The sequence below is a fragment of the Coregonus lavaretus genome (assembly GCF_964263955.1).
Source record: "Coregonus lavaretus genome assembly, chromosome: 29".
In the NCBI taxonomy this organism is placed as follows: domain Eukaryota; kingdom Metazoa; phylum Chordata; class Actinopteri; order Salmoniformes; family Salmonidae; genus Coregonus; species Coregonus lavaretus.
Genome location: NC_140016.1, coordinates 22815317 through 22830673, shown reverse-complemented (window position 1 = coordinate 22830673; position 15357 = coordinate 22815317). Strand labels below are relative to the sequence as shown.

The following is a 15357-nucleotide window of genomic DNA, read 5'->3' as shown; positions in this document are numbered from 1 at the left end:
GACATGTGCCCTTACAGACTTGGCTTGTGTAGTCCACTTGTTGTTGTCTTACCAAAGTGAAAACAAGTCCCAAGTCAAACTCTTGACGATGAAGATATGAATAAGTATACAGAGAAGAAAAGTGTTTTAGCTCACATTTCTTTGAGCCCATTCAATTTTAACATAGTAATAATAGCCATATTATACTCTAAGAAGGCAAGTTAACATGTAACAGAAAGCAATGGAGAACTTGGTAATGCCTGTCGTTTTACTTTTCTTACGGAATTTCAGGTTAATTTCACTTTCTTTTTTAGGACAATCTTCTGTTCCTCTATTTTGTATACCACATACACTGAGTAGAGGCTGCTGAGGGGAGGACGGCTCATAATAATGGCTGGAACGGAGCCGATGGAATGGCATGAAACACATAGAAACCATGTGTTTGATACCATTCCATTAATTCTGCTCCAACCTTACCACGAGCCCGTCCTTCCCAATTAAGGTGGCACCAACCTCCTGTGATACTACTAGGAATCGTGTATCTGGAGTGACGTATAGGGGACGTTATCTATCTAGTTCCTCAACACTATTACCTACACACATACACAATCTATTGTTCTCTATTGCGTGCTCTTTCTATCTCATATACCAACCTATAAGCACGCCTGCTGATGTCCTGCTGGGTATGCATATATGGATTCTGGAATAAAGAAAAATACATTGCAAATGTATCTAAAAGTTGAATAGATCAACAACAACAAAATCCACCGTATCATCGCAGTGACTGACTTTCATATCAGCCATTCAGTCAAAGAGTTGAAGCTTAAAATGCCATCTCTGTAAGTTGATTGGCCTTTAGCATTTGCACAGCCTACTCTGTACTCCGCCCCTATATGCTTTGATTGGGCACACTGTTACTGGAGCAGTTGTCAATGTATGGCAAGTTTTTTCTCCTCTTTTTTTTTTTTTTTACCTCTAGCTAAATGCCCAGGCATGTAGTTTAATTTTGTACCGGATCCGCATTGTTAACTGGGTAGGTGAACATCAAGAGATACAGAGCCGTATCCATGCACTAACTTGTTGGAAAATGATCATCTGTACGAAAAAAATGGATTACCCCCTCGGAACCCAATGTCAGCGCGTCCAGAAGCAGGTATTTTTCTTGGTACTAAAAAGCCAGTCAACATTAACATTTACGATTAACTAGCTGGCTAGTAATGAAGTTAAATCGACAGTGTCGTTCGTTCATTCATTTGCCCTGAAAAAACTTAAGGCAGATATTGTCTCCTTTCACGAAACTAATGTAAAACTAACGTTAACGTTAATTAGATGGCTCCAGAACCACTTCATATGATGAGGTTGGTTTTAGGCTCGAGCTAAAACTTTTACTTTATCTAGCTAGCTAGCTAACGTTAATTATTTAAATTTCCTAGATAACTGCCTTGCTAACTCAGACAACTGAATTGATAACTAACGTTAGATGACAGTTGACCAGGGGAAGGTGAGCAGCTAACTATCAAGTGGCAAGCAGTTTAGCTAGCCTGCGAATTAACATGAGCAAGCTAATAAGTTAGCTCTAGTTTACTAACGTTAGCTAGTGACTTATTGTTTCTCATCTCTGAAATAACATAGCTAAGGTAGTTAACTAGTTTAACTAGCCAATGTGCCAACGGCAACAATGCAATGGCCATACATTGTCAGTCTGGCTAGGTAACTAGCTACTTGAGTGGAAGATAAGCTTTCAATCATTTTGTCAGTCAATGAATGGGAAGTTGCTGTTGTTGCAAAATGGTTTAGTCAAATAGCTAGCTAATCGGTTCAGCGAAATGTCTAAATTATGTGGACAGGACATATTCATTCAACTAAATTAATGGGATTGAGTGGTTACCTAGAATGTAACGTTAGCTAGCCAAAATGGATTGACAACTAACACCTGTTAATATGTAAACTATAATACTGTAATTCCTGATGTCTTTGCATTATAATCGTATTTTTCCTGCCCAGGTTTGATATGCAGTGCTATCAGCCGCCTACTCTTTTCTCTTTTTGTGGGAGAATGTGATAATGACATCATCTCTAGAGATTTGCTCGTGCAGAAAAAAGTGTCTGCTAATGCAATGTCATTCTATAATTTTGCCATTTAGTCAGTCTCTTATGACGGTTTACAAATAATCTAGGTTACAAACGAACAAAGGTTTGTCGTTGACAATCAGAATTCGAGGAGCTGATTTTCTGTTCTGTTTCAATCCGCCTCATGCGTTGTCCTCTGCCATAATGTAAAACGTTTGGTAAATATATTTATTTTGTGTGTCTTTTTTCACTAAGATGTTGACTTCTTTGTGCTCTGTGATGCTGGGTGCACTGCCAATCAAATTTGTTTTTCTCTTTTCTGTGCTGATTTTCCCATGAACAGCCGAAAGGGGGCAGTGCGGATAGGATAACTTGTTTACTGCAATTCAACATTCAGAAGTTGCTAGAACAATAGAGGAATGTGATCAGTGACATGAATTCCTTAATATTTTATATGAAGATAGACCTGACCTGTGCCTACGCTTCGTCTACAAGTGCACTTGCATATAAGGGTTCAGAGACCTATGTTCAATGCAATTTATTTATATGTCAGATGCGTCACCTTTATGTCCTGCAGCAAACCTGTCATAAATAAATATATGATAAATACCTTAAGAGATTTTCACCAGGTGTTTGCAGATTTCACTAGACAGGAGCAATATGTTGATCATGTTTATGTGAGGTATATTTCTCATTTGAATAAATAAGATCCTATAAGAGGTTTACAGTTTGGACATTTGTTGCGGCTCTGGTGAGAAAACAACAGGCATATTGTTGCATCATGTTTTTGGGTGTTCTCTCTTTGCGCAGAATAAAAAACGTCACATCATAAATAAGCTTGCTGCAAAGTGTGCACACTTGCCCAAAGTAGGGTCCCCTTACCACCTTATCTCCTGTCAATTAAAGTGCCACAGATAAATGGCAGGCGTTGAAAACGGTCTTATCTGATGCCATGGATATGATTTGGCCATTCTTAGGCATGGTTTTAGTTTGGGGAAAATGCAAATCGGAGAGAGGGTTGAAAAGGGGGGATTATGAATGTGTACCTAACCAGGTTACAAAAGATAACTAGATCAAGCAAATAAAGTAACCTGAATTCTGAAATACATTGTGTGCATTAGGACTTGTGTTTCTAGTCTTTATGTTCAGCTGTATGTAGGCTGGCAAGAGTGCAGGTTTGTGTGTGTGTGTCTTATCCTGTCTTTCTATGTAGGCACCATACCATCTGGCTCTACCTGTCTGTCACCTTTTCTGAAGTTCTGTTTCGTGTTATACAAGTTTGCCTGTGTGTCTCCATATGAATTCTGGTATGTTTGTGTTGGTCGTCTATAGCTGCTGTCCTGCCCAGCTCCCCCCTCCTCTCCCCCTGCGGGCTGCAGCTGGCTGTTTTGCACTCCTCCCTGGGTTCAGGTTGCAGAGCCAAAAACAGGGCTCGCCGTTTGTGTTTCTGGTGAAGAGGGACGAGTGTGTTAAAGGCAGGCAGCTGGGACACTAGCAGAGCAGCGCATGACAAGGACAGACCCCTTCAGCCTCACTCAGAATGCAGATTGAATATCCCCCTCTCTCCTCCTCCATCTGCAGCTGACCCCCTCCTCTGCAGCCCCCTGCACTACCTCCCTCACTCCCTCCCACATTTACCCTTGGAACGACTACTGGCATAATGTTTCCACTCTTTGTTCTCATCTCCGCATACCTCTCATTTCCTCTCGTAAACGCAACAATTTTTTAGGCCATTGTTGTCTATTCGTCTGTTTCCCAAACCCCTTTTCCCATCTTTGTTTGTTTGTTTCTTCTACGTCTTTCCCTCCCCTCACCACTGCCACTTTCTTTTGCATCTCGTTTATACCTTGTGATGTTCTCTGATCAATAAACAAATGTATGGACGTATGTAGAATTTATGTAATGTGTAATTTCCTGTCTGGGACTGATGCCATTTCAATTTGACTAGGCAACTTTTTATATTGGAACATGTCCAAACATGTTGGAGATTAATTTCCCTATTAGAGCATGCCAAGATGTCTGGGTAGATGAATTGTACCTTATAGAAAATGTAGGCCAAATATATGCCGGTGTGATAGTTTGAAGTGTCTGCGATTGTCTGGTCTGGTTTGATTCATTAGTGACCCATTAAATAATGCCAACAACAATGAATGGAATGACTAGTTCTATGTCTTCAGAATCAGATCACTCATCATGCCTTTTAAATGGTGACTGACTTGTTGAGAGGTGCTGAACGTACATGTCTTTATTGTGGCTCTGGGAGCCTGTTTTTCTGGGTCAGCCGTGAGGTGGGGTGTCGTCAGGCTTGGTTATCGGGCCCTGCTGAAATGGGATATATTTACAGGGGGAGTGGGGCATGGAGTCTAAGGCTCGGAGCATCCTGGTTGGGAATGGGGTTCTATCTGGGACACTGACTGGTCTGGAACGTTGTCATTCCAGCTTTAACGCATCGATTGGACAGACAGTATTAATAAAACACATTAATAATGTGGTGTCATGGCACAGCACCATGGCAGGCTTTAAAAAGCCTGGCAGAGCCCTGACATGATTCCCCCTACTGAAATGAAACTCGTGTTTCATTCGCTTGTATGGAAGTTGATTCTCAGAAAGTTCCTCGAAATACCCTTGGAGGCTTGGTTGGACTGAGTTCTTAAAGAGTGGGAGTTTCTTGAGGCTTGTTTATTGATGCCTGTTGAAGCCAGAGAGAATACTACCATGGAGCGTGTGTCCACAAATGAGTTGTGTGTTTGTGTGTGTGTGTGTGTGTGTGTGTGTATGCGCATACACATGTCTGTATGGTTGTGAGTAACAAACACCTGTGTCAGTGCCAGAGACATTGATATTAGACAGGCGAGGCCCCAGTCATAGAGTTGAGTTCCCATGTTCCTTGAAAGTGGGTCGCGTCCGAGTCTGCATGTCGGAGCGTTCACTCCTGTTTGCTACGCTCTCTATCACTGAATCTCTTCATCTTCTCTCTCTTCAAAGGCCTCCACACATCCATACAATGCATGCTTTATATAGGCTTACCATGAGATTGACAGTCAATAGCAGTTGCGTGGTGATAAAACGGACTACGGTCATTGTGAATGAGGACTCATACTTGAAGGACATAGAAATGGAATGCCACATTTAATCATTGAGGCAATGAATTCCATGGGCTGTCAGCTGAGTGATAAACCCCCTATGCCTGTCCTGTTTCCCCTCTTGACATCCACCAACACATTGTATTCATTTTATATTGGAAGGTCTTTGTCCCTAATGCTGGAGGAAGAGCTGCGCCACCTGCTGGGTAAGGCGTGAAGTGTTTTTATGAAACAGAGAAGCCAGTGAGATATGCTAACCTGATGGTCAAATGCCAAGGAGCTATTCCATAAGGCGGTGGAAATAAATAACGACTACTGATATAGATATAGCTTTGGTATGACGGGGGTCATAACTCTACAGTGGTGGGTTACTGAAAACACCAGGCTCTGCCAGCAGAGGTTGCTGAGCCACTTGGCCCCTTGGTAAGCTGGCCTGGCCTCTCACATTTCACACACTGGGGAACCGACTCAAGATCTGCTCTCAGCCTCTCTCTCTCCGGCCTGGTGCCAACACCTTTTCCTAGAAGCCGTTGTATGAGAGTGAGAGAGGTAATAAATGTCTTTAGCCTTTACAAAACCAGGCTCTTTCTCTATTAGTCCATATTTCTCTTGGCCGATGTCTCTCTCCTTCTCCCCAGCCAGTCTTTCGCTCGCTATTCCTCCTTCGTTGCTGTGGTTCTTCCCTCATTGAGGCCACATTCAGTTGCAGCCTGGTATGTTCCCATACACCTGAGCTCCTCTGCTCTTCTCTACTCAGGTTATCAACTCCTCTCATTGTAAAATGGAGGACTTTGAGCAGTTTTGGTATTATTCAGGGTACCACTCTTAATTCACTAATCTCATTGCATCCTCCTATGACTATTGATCTGTTTGTCTTTTGGTTGATCCTCCCTGGTAGTGCGAATGTGTAGGATGCTGGGCTCTTTTCTTTACCAGCAAGTCTGTCTCTGCCTGAAAAGTGTGCAGATCGGCCTTGTTTGTGTTTTGCAGGGGAATATTGTGAGGAATGTCTAGTGGTACAATATCTCTGCTGCTGTTACAAGAAGGCTCCTGTCGAGGATTGATTCAAAGTTTATAACCCACAGCTCAGTCCTGACGTGCCTGCAATGCACATACTGATCTCACTGTAGGCTGACACCACAGGGACCTTCAAAACAGAGGCTATCCTGCAATTATTTTATTTTCCATTTTGTTATAAACATTGATTTTCACCTGGCAAGGAGGAAGATGCATAGACCTAGTTGGCACTTGCTGTGTGCATTCAGTCAGTGACATATTGTCTCTGCCACCTGTCTCACCCTCCTCTTCCGCTGGTCCAGGTGATGAAGGTGAACGCTGAGAAGGAGCGGGCGTCGCTGTGGTGCATGAAGGCTCTGGCCAGCAGGGGGTGTGTGGACGCCGTGTCCCAGCAGATGGCCTCTCACCCCCAGTACCTGGAAAGCTTCCTCCGCACCCAGCACTACATCCTCCACATGGACGGCCCCCTGCCCCTGCAGTACCGCCACTATATCGCCATCATGGTGAGGCCACTGGACACACACACACAGCGCATGATGCACAGAAATGCATCTTGTATTTGCACCAATCATGCACACCCACGCATAGTTGCACACACTTGCACAGACATGTAACCACCTCAATCCACCCACACTCAAGGACGCCAAAGCACTTTCATATACATAAACAGTCACTCGTTCTCGGCTCAACCCACCCACGCACAATGACACAAACACGGTCAACATGCTGGAGACAAGCCTGTTATTGTTGTAGATGTACTTGTATTTAAGTGCTTCTCTCGCTCTTTCTCTCCCCCCCCAGGCTGCAGCGCGGCATCACTGTGGCTACCTGGTGTCTCTGCACTCTGCCCAGTTCCTCAGGGTGGGGGGCGACCCACTGTGGCTACAGGGGCTGGAAGCAGTCCCCCCTCGCCTACAACACCTTGACCAACTCAACAAGGTTCTTGCCCACCAACCCTGGCTCACCGCCCGCTCACACATACAGGTACCACAGGAACCAGCTCTTAGAAAGAATATGTAACATTCCTACAGATCAGATATTTGGATGCTGATTCTTAGCTTTGTGGTTTAGTGTCATATCCTTGATCAGTACATTTACATTCTAGTCATTTAGCAGACACTCTTATCCAGAGCAACTTACAGCAGTAAGCCTTGCTCAAGGGCACATCAACAGATTTTTCACCTAGTCTGCTTGGGGATTCGAACCAGCAACCTTTCGGTTACTGGCCCAATGCTCTTAACCGCTAGGCTACCTGCCAGCCCTGTCTAATCTCCACCATGAGGCCCACTCTGCTGTGTCCTTCCCCCACCAGGCGTTGCTGAAGACAGGAGAGCAGTGCTGGTCTCTGGCTGAGCTGGTTCAGGCTGTAGTGCTCCTGGCCCACTGCCACTCCCTCTGTAGTTTTGTTTTTGGCTCGGGCACCGACCCCGACCCCGTCCCCCTCCCCAGAGCCCCCAACGGCACCCCCCCGGGCTACTGCCTCTGTGACGCTGCCAACGGAAACGTCAGCGTGCCTCCGCCTCTCACCACGCCCTCAGAACACACACCACGACGACGGGTAAGTGTTGTGTACTGTATCAGACTGAATATGACATCAGAGCTATTCCACAACAGATCGTTGCCTGAAACCACAGTTTCATGTTGCTTCACTCTTTGACTTCACAAGTTTACATGTTTTATTGTTCTCTTCATGTCTTGGCAGTCTCTGGACTCCAGTTGTGAGATTGTGTGTTTGAAAGAGAGGATCAAGAAATCCCAGGAGGAGAAAGAGAGGAGGGGGGAGCGCCTTCTACACACCCAGACACTCCAGCACACAGGTACATTGTTCCCACTCACTTTCACACCTGAGGTTGTGAGAGCTAAACTCATGTGAACGTTGAGTGACGGATCCCTGCTCAACTATGTTTATTGACCCCCTCTCACTGTCACCTCCCAGATGTGGAAGATAAGGAGGAGATGATCTACTCAGCAGACCCCTCTCGTTTCATAACAGACCCTGATTTCGGCTACCAGGAGTTTGCCCGTAGAGAGGAAGAACACTTCCAAGTATTCCGGGTGCAGGTAAGTACACCGCTGATATTATATACAGCTTATATTCTATGTTGGAATATGTGACACCCTGCTGGGAGGCGACAGGTGTCCATGTCAGTAAAGCAGTAAATCAACCTTGGTGGAATGTGAGTACGGTATACTGCCTCATATGTCTATGGGTCTATAGTTAACTGAGGTGTTACAGGAACCATGTGAGTATTTCAGGTTTATTTGACTGTGTGTGTTTTTGTCTGGACAGGACTACTCCTGGGAGGACCACGGCTTCTCCCTGGTCAACCGGCTGTACTCGGACATCGGGCACCTGCTGGACGACCGTTTCCGCAGCGTCACGGCCCTCCCCTCGTCCCACGGGCCTGACCTGAAGAGAGCCATCTGGAACTACATCCACTGCATGTTGGGGATTAGGTGAGGGCACGCTACTAGTCTACACACACGTATACATACAACGGCACAAGCGCACATCAGACATACACACACTGCATTCATAGTTAGAGTTCTTGTAAAGTGAGACGCTATCATGATCGTATGCATTGCAGCCGGGTTGGTCCTAGGATTCAATGCTTGTGATTCGCTGCAAAGGACCCGCTTGGTCCGCATTCACGTTTGCATGACATGTGACACCTGTGTGTGTGTGTGTGTCTGTCTGCAGGTATGACGATTATGACTATGGGGAGGTAAACCAGTTGCTGGAGAAGGAGCTGAAGCTTTATATCAAGTCTGTGGCCTGCTACCCTGACGCCACCAAGACCCCACTGTGTCCCCTGCCCTGGGCACCACTCAAACCTTCTGAGAGGGTACACACCTCACCTCACCCCACCCCATACCAATACACCCTGCGTCCATATACAGCTGAACTATATATTGGAACTAAATCTACTGCATCAAATGCAAAGTGGTCGTTTTGTGTTCTCTGTTTCAACCACATTCCATCTCTTGTGCTCTCTAATGATGTGATCCTCTCTTTTTTTATTCTCTTCTCTTAGATCCATGTGAACTTGCTGATAATGGAGGCTCGGTTACAGGCTGAGCTTCTTTATGCCCTGAGAGCCATAACCCAGTACATGATAGCTTAGGTCAGTTGGTGGGAGGGAGAGGCACAAAGTACAATTGCCAACGGTACAGAAAGACCCAGCTAGGAGGCCTCAGGGTTGGGAACCTCTTACAGCAGGCAGGGATATGGGGGAAGAGACTGGTAATTATGAGGGAGAAAGAGCAGCATGCAATGCAGCCATGTCCTACAAATGTGCGACTGTCTGTCCTATTTGCAGTTAAAAACGAGAGAAAATATTATAATGCAATCATTTAAGCTCTATTTGCGTGGTATGCACACTGCAGTGGAAAGCTCTTTGCCAAAGTCAAAGCAATCCCTCTCTTCCCCTCTCTCTGCCTTCTCATTTTCCACTCTGCAAGGTTGGTCTGTCCACTTCATTTAATGTATTTTCCTCTTATCAAACATATCTGCTATTGATGGTTAATGTGCAATTATATTATTATAATAGATATTCATTATTTTCATTTTTAGTAATGTATTGTTTAGGCTATGTCTCAATTCTGATGACTGTGATGAAAGCAGACGGTTGGTTCTGCAGTGTAGCAAGGAGATGTGTACCCATGGCCAACACAATACCCCCTTTCTTGGTTTGTGATTATTTCTGTATTTTCAACATTGCATTTGTCAAAACCAATTGTTCAACCTTTTTTATTGGATTGAGTTTGTCTTGTGACAGTCAGTGTTGGTGTAGGTAGGTGGTAAAGGTGATGGACAGTTGTTCATCGTAGCTCCCTTAACGTTTAGCATTAGTACTGAAAGTTCAAGAACAAAACCCAAACACTGCAAGACGATATCACACAACTATAGTTCCTTTTTAAAAGCACTTTTTAGATATAGATATATATTGTAGGTAGTGCAGAGATGGAGATCCATGTTGGTCTGAGTCTTTTCTTTCCACTGTATGGTGTCTAATAGAAATTATAAACTGGGCGGTTCGAGCCCTGAATGCTGATTGGCTGACAAAACATGTATTTTTACTGCTCTAATCACATTGGTAACCAGTTTATAATAGCAATAAGGCACCTTGGGGGTTTGCGGTATATGCCAATATACCACGGCTAAGGGCTGTGTCCAGGCACTCCACGTTGCGTCGTGCTTAAGAACAGCCCTTAGCCGTGGTATATTGGCCTTATATCACACCTCCTTGGGCCTCATTGCTTAATGATCCTGGGGCTGCTTCTTGGGTACCTCTGTATTCAGATCAGCTGATCTCCACTCCTACAGTCACCCTTTAACCCTAGTCTTCTTGTGTAGGTGGAGTAGTGCAGGGCTACACATGGACCTGACAGAGGCCATGGCCCCAGATCTGAAGGAGATCACAACTCACTTCAGTATCTTCGATAAATCTGCAATCGCTATGACTATTTAAAATAGTTTAACTTTAATACACACAAAGAGGTGGACAAAGTAATGTTTTGTAGAGTAAAGAATAAGCTCAGCCATATGAATGTCCGTTTTTATAGATCATATGAAGGAATCTCCATTTCAAAGAAAACCATCCCTTAAACTGCATTGATGCATTTAAGTGGTTGTTGAAGGTCTGCAGCACTCTGAACTGGAATATTGCAACATAAAAGTCCCCGCAAGTGACCTGCATTGGGTTTGAATTGTTGTTAAGAATACTCTACTATGCTACAGAAGATGTAGACTAAGGATCAAATGTCATCGATGGTCTGTGTATGATCTTATGCATGTGAAAAGTAGGTCTGTCTTTTTCAATTATTTATTTGGTGAGCTTTATGACCTAAAATAAAGATGCTGGTCATGGTACAATTTGCAGAGCAGAACAGCGTGGGTAGGTACTGCAAACTAGATTTTTTAAATTTAATTTGATCCTTTCTTGTTTTGTTTTACACTTTTTTTGTAAGCTTTGCATTACAGTACTATAATTGTTGAGTTCTTGATGTTGCTTCTGGGTTCGCTGCTATGTCCTGCCTGTTGCGCTGCACCCTGAATATTTTAGAGGCAGCGGGGTGGAAGACCCTTTCAATAGGCTTGACCGTTTGAAATGACAGGAGAGAGAAGAAAAATGTGCATATCAACAGAAGCGCTTTTTAGCGCAGGTGCCTTTAGGCCAAACTGGACTGGTGCTTGAGTGGGCAGACATGACTACTCTGGGCTAAGTGAGGGCCTCGTTAGAGCAGACTGCCCCGATGGCTTCTCAGGAACAGTGTTCTGTGGCCCATATAGAACGCCCAGTGCCATCACTACTGGACACAAGTGTGCACAGTAGCTCGTCTGCTACCCACCTTTTGCGGGAAAATGAGTTGAAGTAGATGTACTGTAGCGCAAAAGAGCACTACAGTCCTCATTGGCTGCTCGTCAACACCTCTATGACATCGTTATGGCTCCAAATGCAGGAGCGAAAGAGTCTGTGTTCCTGTCTGAAGCTTCCGACCACCAGGCCAAGGAACCAAAACGATAAGAGCCACTGACACAGAGATGGATGTTACAGTTGTTCAATATTTACCACGTAAATGAATGGACAATAAAATAAAATAAACAAAAAAATAGTAAAACATAAGTAAAAAAATAAAAAAAGAACTTGTTTTGGAAATGTGAAGACTTATTTTTTCTATAAAGATGTTCTATCAAGCGAGTGTGTTTCCACTTTTTCTTTTTACTGGGGTTCCCTGATTGTGCTTTCACATTTGCCATATGCTGTACTCATTTCATATTCAAATCTAAATCAACAGTGCGTACAACTGAAGGACTCAACTACAGCAGTACATCAAGGAAACCAGTTTAGTCATACCATTCACAGTACTATTGGAATAAGTGCAATTCAGAAATGTAAATACCACATCACTGACACATATTTCCAAAAAATATAATACAAAGGGGGGGAGTCCTTACATTGAAAAGTTGAAAGGATGGTTGTCTTAGGTCATTGAGGAGGAGTAAGGGTGGAGCTATCCTGGATCCATAACAGAATCTGAGACAGGAGACAGATGGCATGGTGATTTGAGCATGTCTGAAATCAACTCATCACGCATCCCCGACCATTGGCCGAGTTCCCTTCTGATCCCTCACCCCTGTGATCATCTTACTGAGAAATCCACATTTAACCTATCATGCTGTTGTGCAATATGGAACAGTCAAGCAGTTGTGCTCATGCTGCATATTGCTAACAGTTGATATGTCTCACTAACATCAGGCATAGTCAGTATGACTTCTGCACATTGATCTGATCCTGGTACTGCCTGTATAGAGCTTAATTCTTGTTTCGAGTTTATTTTTTAACTGCATCGTTGATTTGATTGCTTTTGAGGGACTAACTGATTCCAGCTATGATAAGTGAACGGATGAAAGATGAATGAACTGGGTTCAGCTTTGTTCTTATTCTATTCTCCATTCCACTCCCACAGAGTCCTCACATGCTCCTATTTTCTGATTCTCATAAACACATCCAGCAGGTTGCAACAGAGGCCTGAATGAATTCATAGGGTAATTTCCTACATACATTTGAAAGGCCTCCGTCCCTTGTGACAACATGATTAAACCATTGTAGTTGCTATTGGATAACATCAGAACATGTTAATGTATTAATAGTTTCTTAGAAATGTGGGGATCGAGGTGCACCCGAGAAACATTTTTCTATACATTTAGACCCTCTAGTGGCAGATATTAAGCATTGTGCATTAATGTTAAAGGCCCAGTGCAGTCAAAAATGTGATTTTCCTTTGTTTTATAAATCAAATCAAAGTTTATTGGTTGCGTACACAGTTTAGCAGATGTTATAGCGGGTGCAGTGAAATGCTTATAATAATATGCCATTTAGCAGACACTTTTATCCAAAGCGACTTACAGTCATGCGTGCATACATTTTTGTGTATGGGTGGTCCCGGGGATCGAACCGGCGTTACAAGCGCTGTGCTCTACCAGCTGAGCTACAGAGGACCACTACAGAGGACCACAACACTGCCTAACAGTGAAGTAAAATTCCAAACAATCTGAGAGTTTTGGCATTTCATGGTGACATCACCATGGGGTAAATTAGTTAATAGACCAATAAGAAAGAGAGTTCCAAACATCTCTGCCAATAACAGCTAGTTTTCAGTTTCCCCCTCCCCACTCAAACCACTCCCAGACAGTCCTAGCAACATTCTTGCTTGAGAAATTGCTCTTTGCTAAGAAGCTATTTTTGTTTCTTTGTGACCATTTTTAAAGTCATAGTAACCTTAATTGTTAGTTGATATTGATATTGAGATAAAAATGGCTGCATTGGACCTTTAAAACATGAAAAACGTCCCAATGTTATATTCGTTGATACCATGAAGTTCATGAACAATATAAATGTGAATACTGGTGAACCAATAAAATAAAGAACGATTCGGCTAAATGAGTTAAACAGATTACGTTTATTTCCAAAGCCATCTTTGGCTTACTTTACAATATGTAAAGTAAGATTGGGAGAAAAATAAGACAAAAACGATCAGAATTAATCGAAGTAATTAACACATTTGGCTAGGCACAACTCATCAACACCTGATCACACACCCCTTCTAAAAACCAAACAAAAAACGTAACTCTGTCCACATACTGTATTATTAAAGTGGGGCCATTTTTTATTTTTTTAAAGAAGGCCATTACTAACAGCTACTTTTATCATGAGAAAATGAGTATTAAAGAAATTAAATAAAAATATAAAGAGTGGAAATATTACAGGGAATAGGGGATACAAAGTCAAAAGACTATAATTGTAGTTGACAGTGGGGGAAACTCCAGCAGATTACTCAAGGTATGACCTAGCAAATACAGTCTATGGGAAGAATGTCCCCTATACCGTGCTTTTAAACACGGCCACCATACTTTCAGTCAACACTTAACAACACAGTTACACCACTGTCCGACAATGACACATTCCCTTTCATACAGTCAATCCTATCAAACGCTCACACCCACACTAAGATGCATATGGAGAGGACATCTCTCAAAGACCCAGCCAATAGTGTTAACAATAGTATGACCATAGAAATAGAATGGGCTTGGAATCTCTAACCCTGGCAATTTGACATGGTTACACTCCCAATGGCTGCCTGGTATTGTGACGCAATAATTTCCATGGTAATGTAGAATGTTCATTCAAATGTTTTTAACTGATGTGGCTCATGCAATGGAATGTATTTTTTCTAATGTCAGTTAAGTTGAATCAACAAATCACAGCACATATTGATGGGTACACTTCCTGCTTTTACTTCCTGCATGGCTCCTATGGTTACACTCGCAATGGCTGCAAGTCCACCTATTATGCCATCATTGACTTGAATGGAGACGCCCATTCTATTCATTCTATTTCTATGAGTATGACTGCGGAATCCATCACAGCAACCAATATGATTTGCTGTTTATCAATGGGACTTTCATACATGATTATTAAAATACCTCAAACTACACGGTATTCACTTTTATTTCAAATCTATTTTTAATTGACAAAGTTTGGGGATCACTATATAACAAAATAATAATAAAGGTTTGTTTCTTTAAAGGCCCAGTGCAGTAAAAAAAAACTTGATATCCTGTGAGGTTGGAATAATACTGTGAAATTGTGAAAATTATGATATGCCCTTTTAGTGTAAGTATGAAGATTTGAATGACCGCCTTTTCGTGGGATGGGGTTTTAGCCGGCCTGGTGACATAATTAGTTAATAGACCAATAAGAAAGAGAGTTCCAAACCTCTCTGCCAATAACAGCTAGTTTTCAGTTTTCCCCTCCCCACCACTCACAGACAGTCCTAGCAAAATTCTTGCTTGAGAAATTGCTCTTTGCTAAGAAGCTATTTTTGTTGATTTCTTACCAATTTAATTGAAAAGCAATCACAGTAAGGTACCTAATTGTTACCCAGAAATGAAATGAGAGATAAAAATGTCTGCATTGGACCTTTAACTAATCACTACCTTTATACTCACTCAAGATATCCATCCGTGTGAGGCATACAAATGATTCAAGGCCCTAAAATAATCTAAATATGCACCCATTGCATTATGGCCCTCTTAAGGTATGTCATGAATGACAACTAGCACCGATCAATAGGAAAATATTTGTGAGAAAAAGAGTGCTTTATACAAATTAAAAGCTAATGTATTCACATGGTTACAGTAACA

At 42.8% G+C, this 15357-nt stretch overlaps 1 protein-coding gene across 1 annotated transcript; it reads left to right on the top strand.

The window, feature by feature from the left end:
• Window positions 1-988: 988 nt before the first annotated feature.
• LOC311104741 (sestrin-3-like) lies at window positions 989-11844 on the top strand. The gene is made up of 9 exons (XM_084146635.1): window positions 989-1132; window positions 6452-6652; window positions 6951-7133; window positions 7462-7707; window positions 7852-7966; window positions 8086-8210; window positions 8440-8606; window positions 8851-8995; window positions 9185-11844. Exons 1-9 carry the CDS (start codon window positions 1067-1069, stop codon window positions 9272-9274), a joined length of 1338 nt encoding a protein of 445 aa, XP_084002761.1. The 5' UTR covers window positions 989-1066; the 3' UTR covers window positions 9275-11844.
• The last annotated feature ends 3513 nt before the right edge of the window (window positions 11845-15357 follow it).

Bases quoted from the DNA above. Each gene is read 5' to 3' on its own strand.
- LOC311104741 (XM_084146635.1), top strand. From the start codon at position 1,067: ATGATCATCTGTACGAAAAAAATGGATTACCCCCTCGGAACCCAATGT. The intron at 7,134-7,461 runs GTACCACAGGAA...TTCCCCCACCAG, and splicing joins CCGCCCGCTCACACATACAG to GCGTTGCTGAAGACAGGAGA. The intron at 8,211-8,439 runs GTAAGTACACCG...TTGTCTGGACAG, and splicing joins TCCAAGTATTCCGGGTGCAG to GACTACTCCTGGGAGGACCA.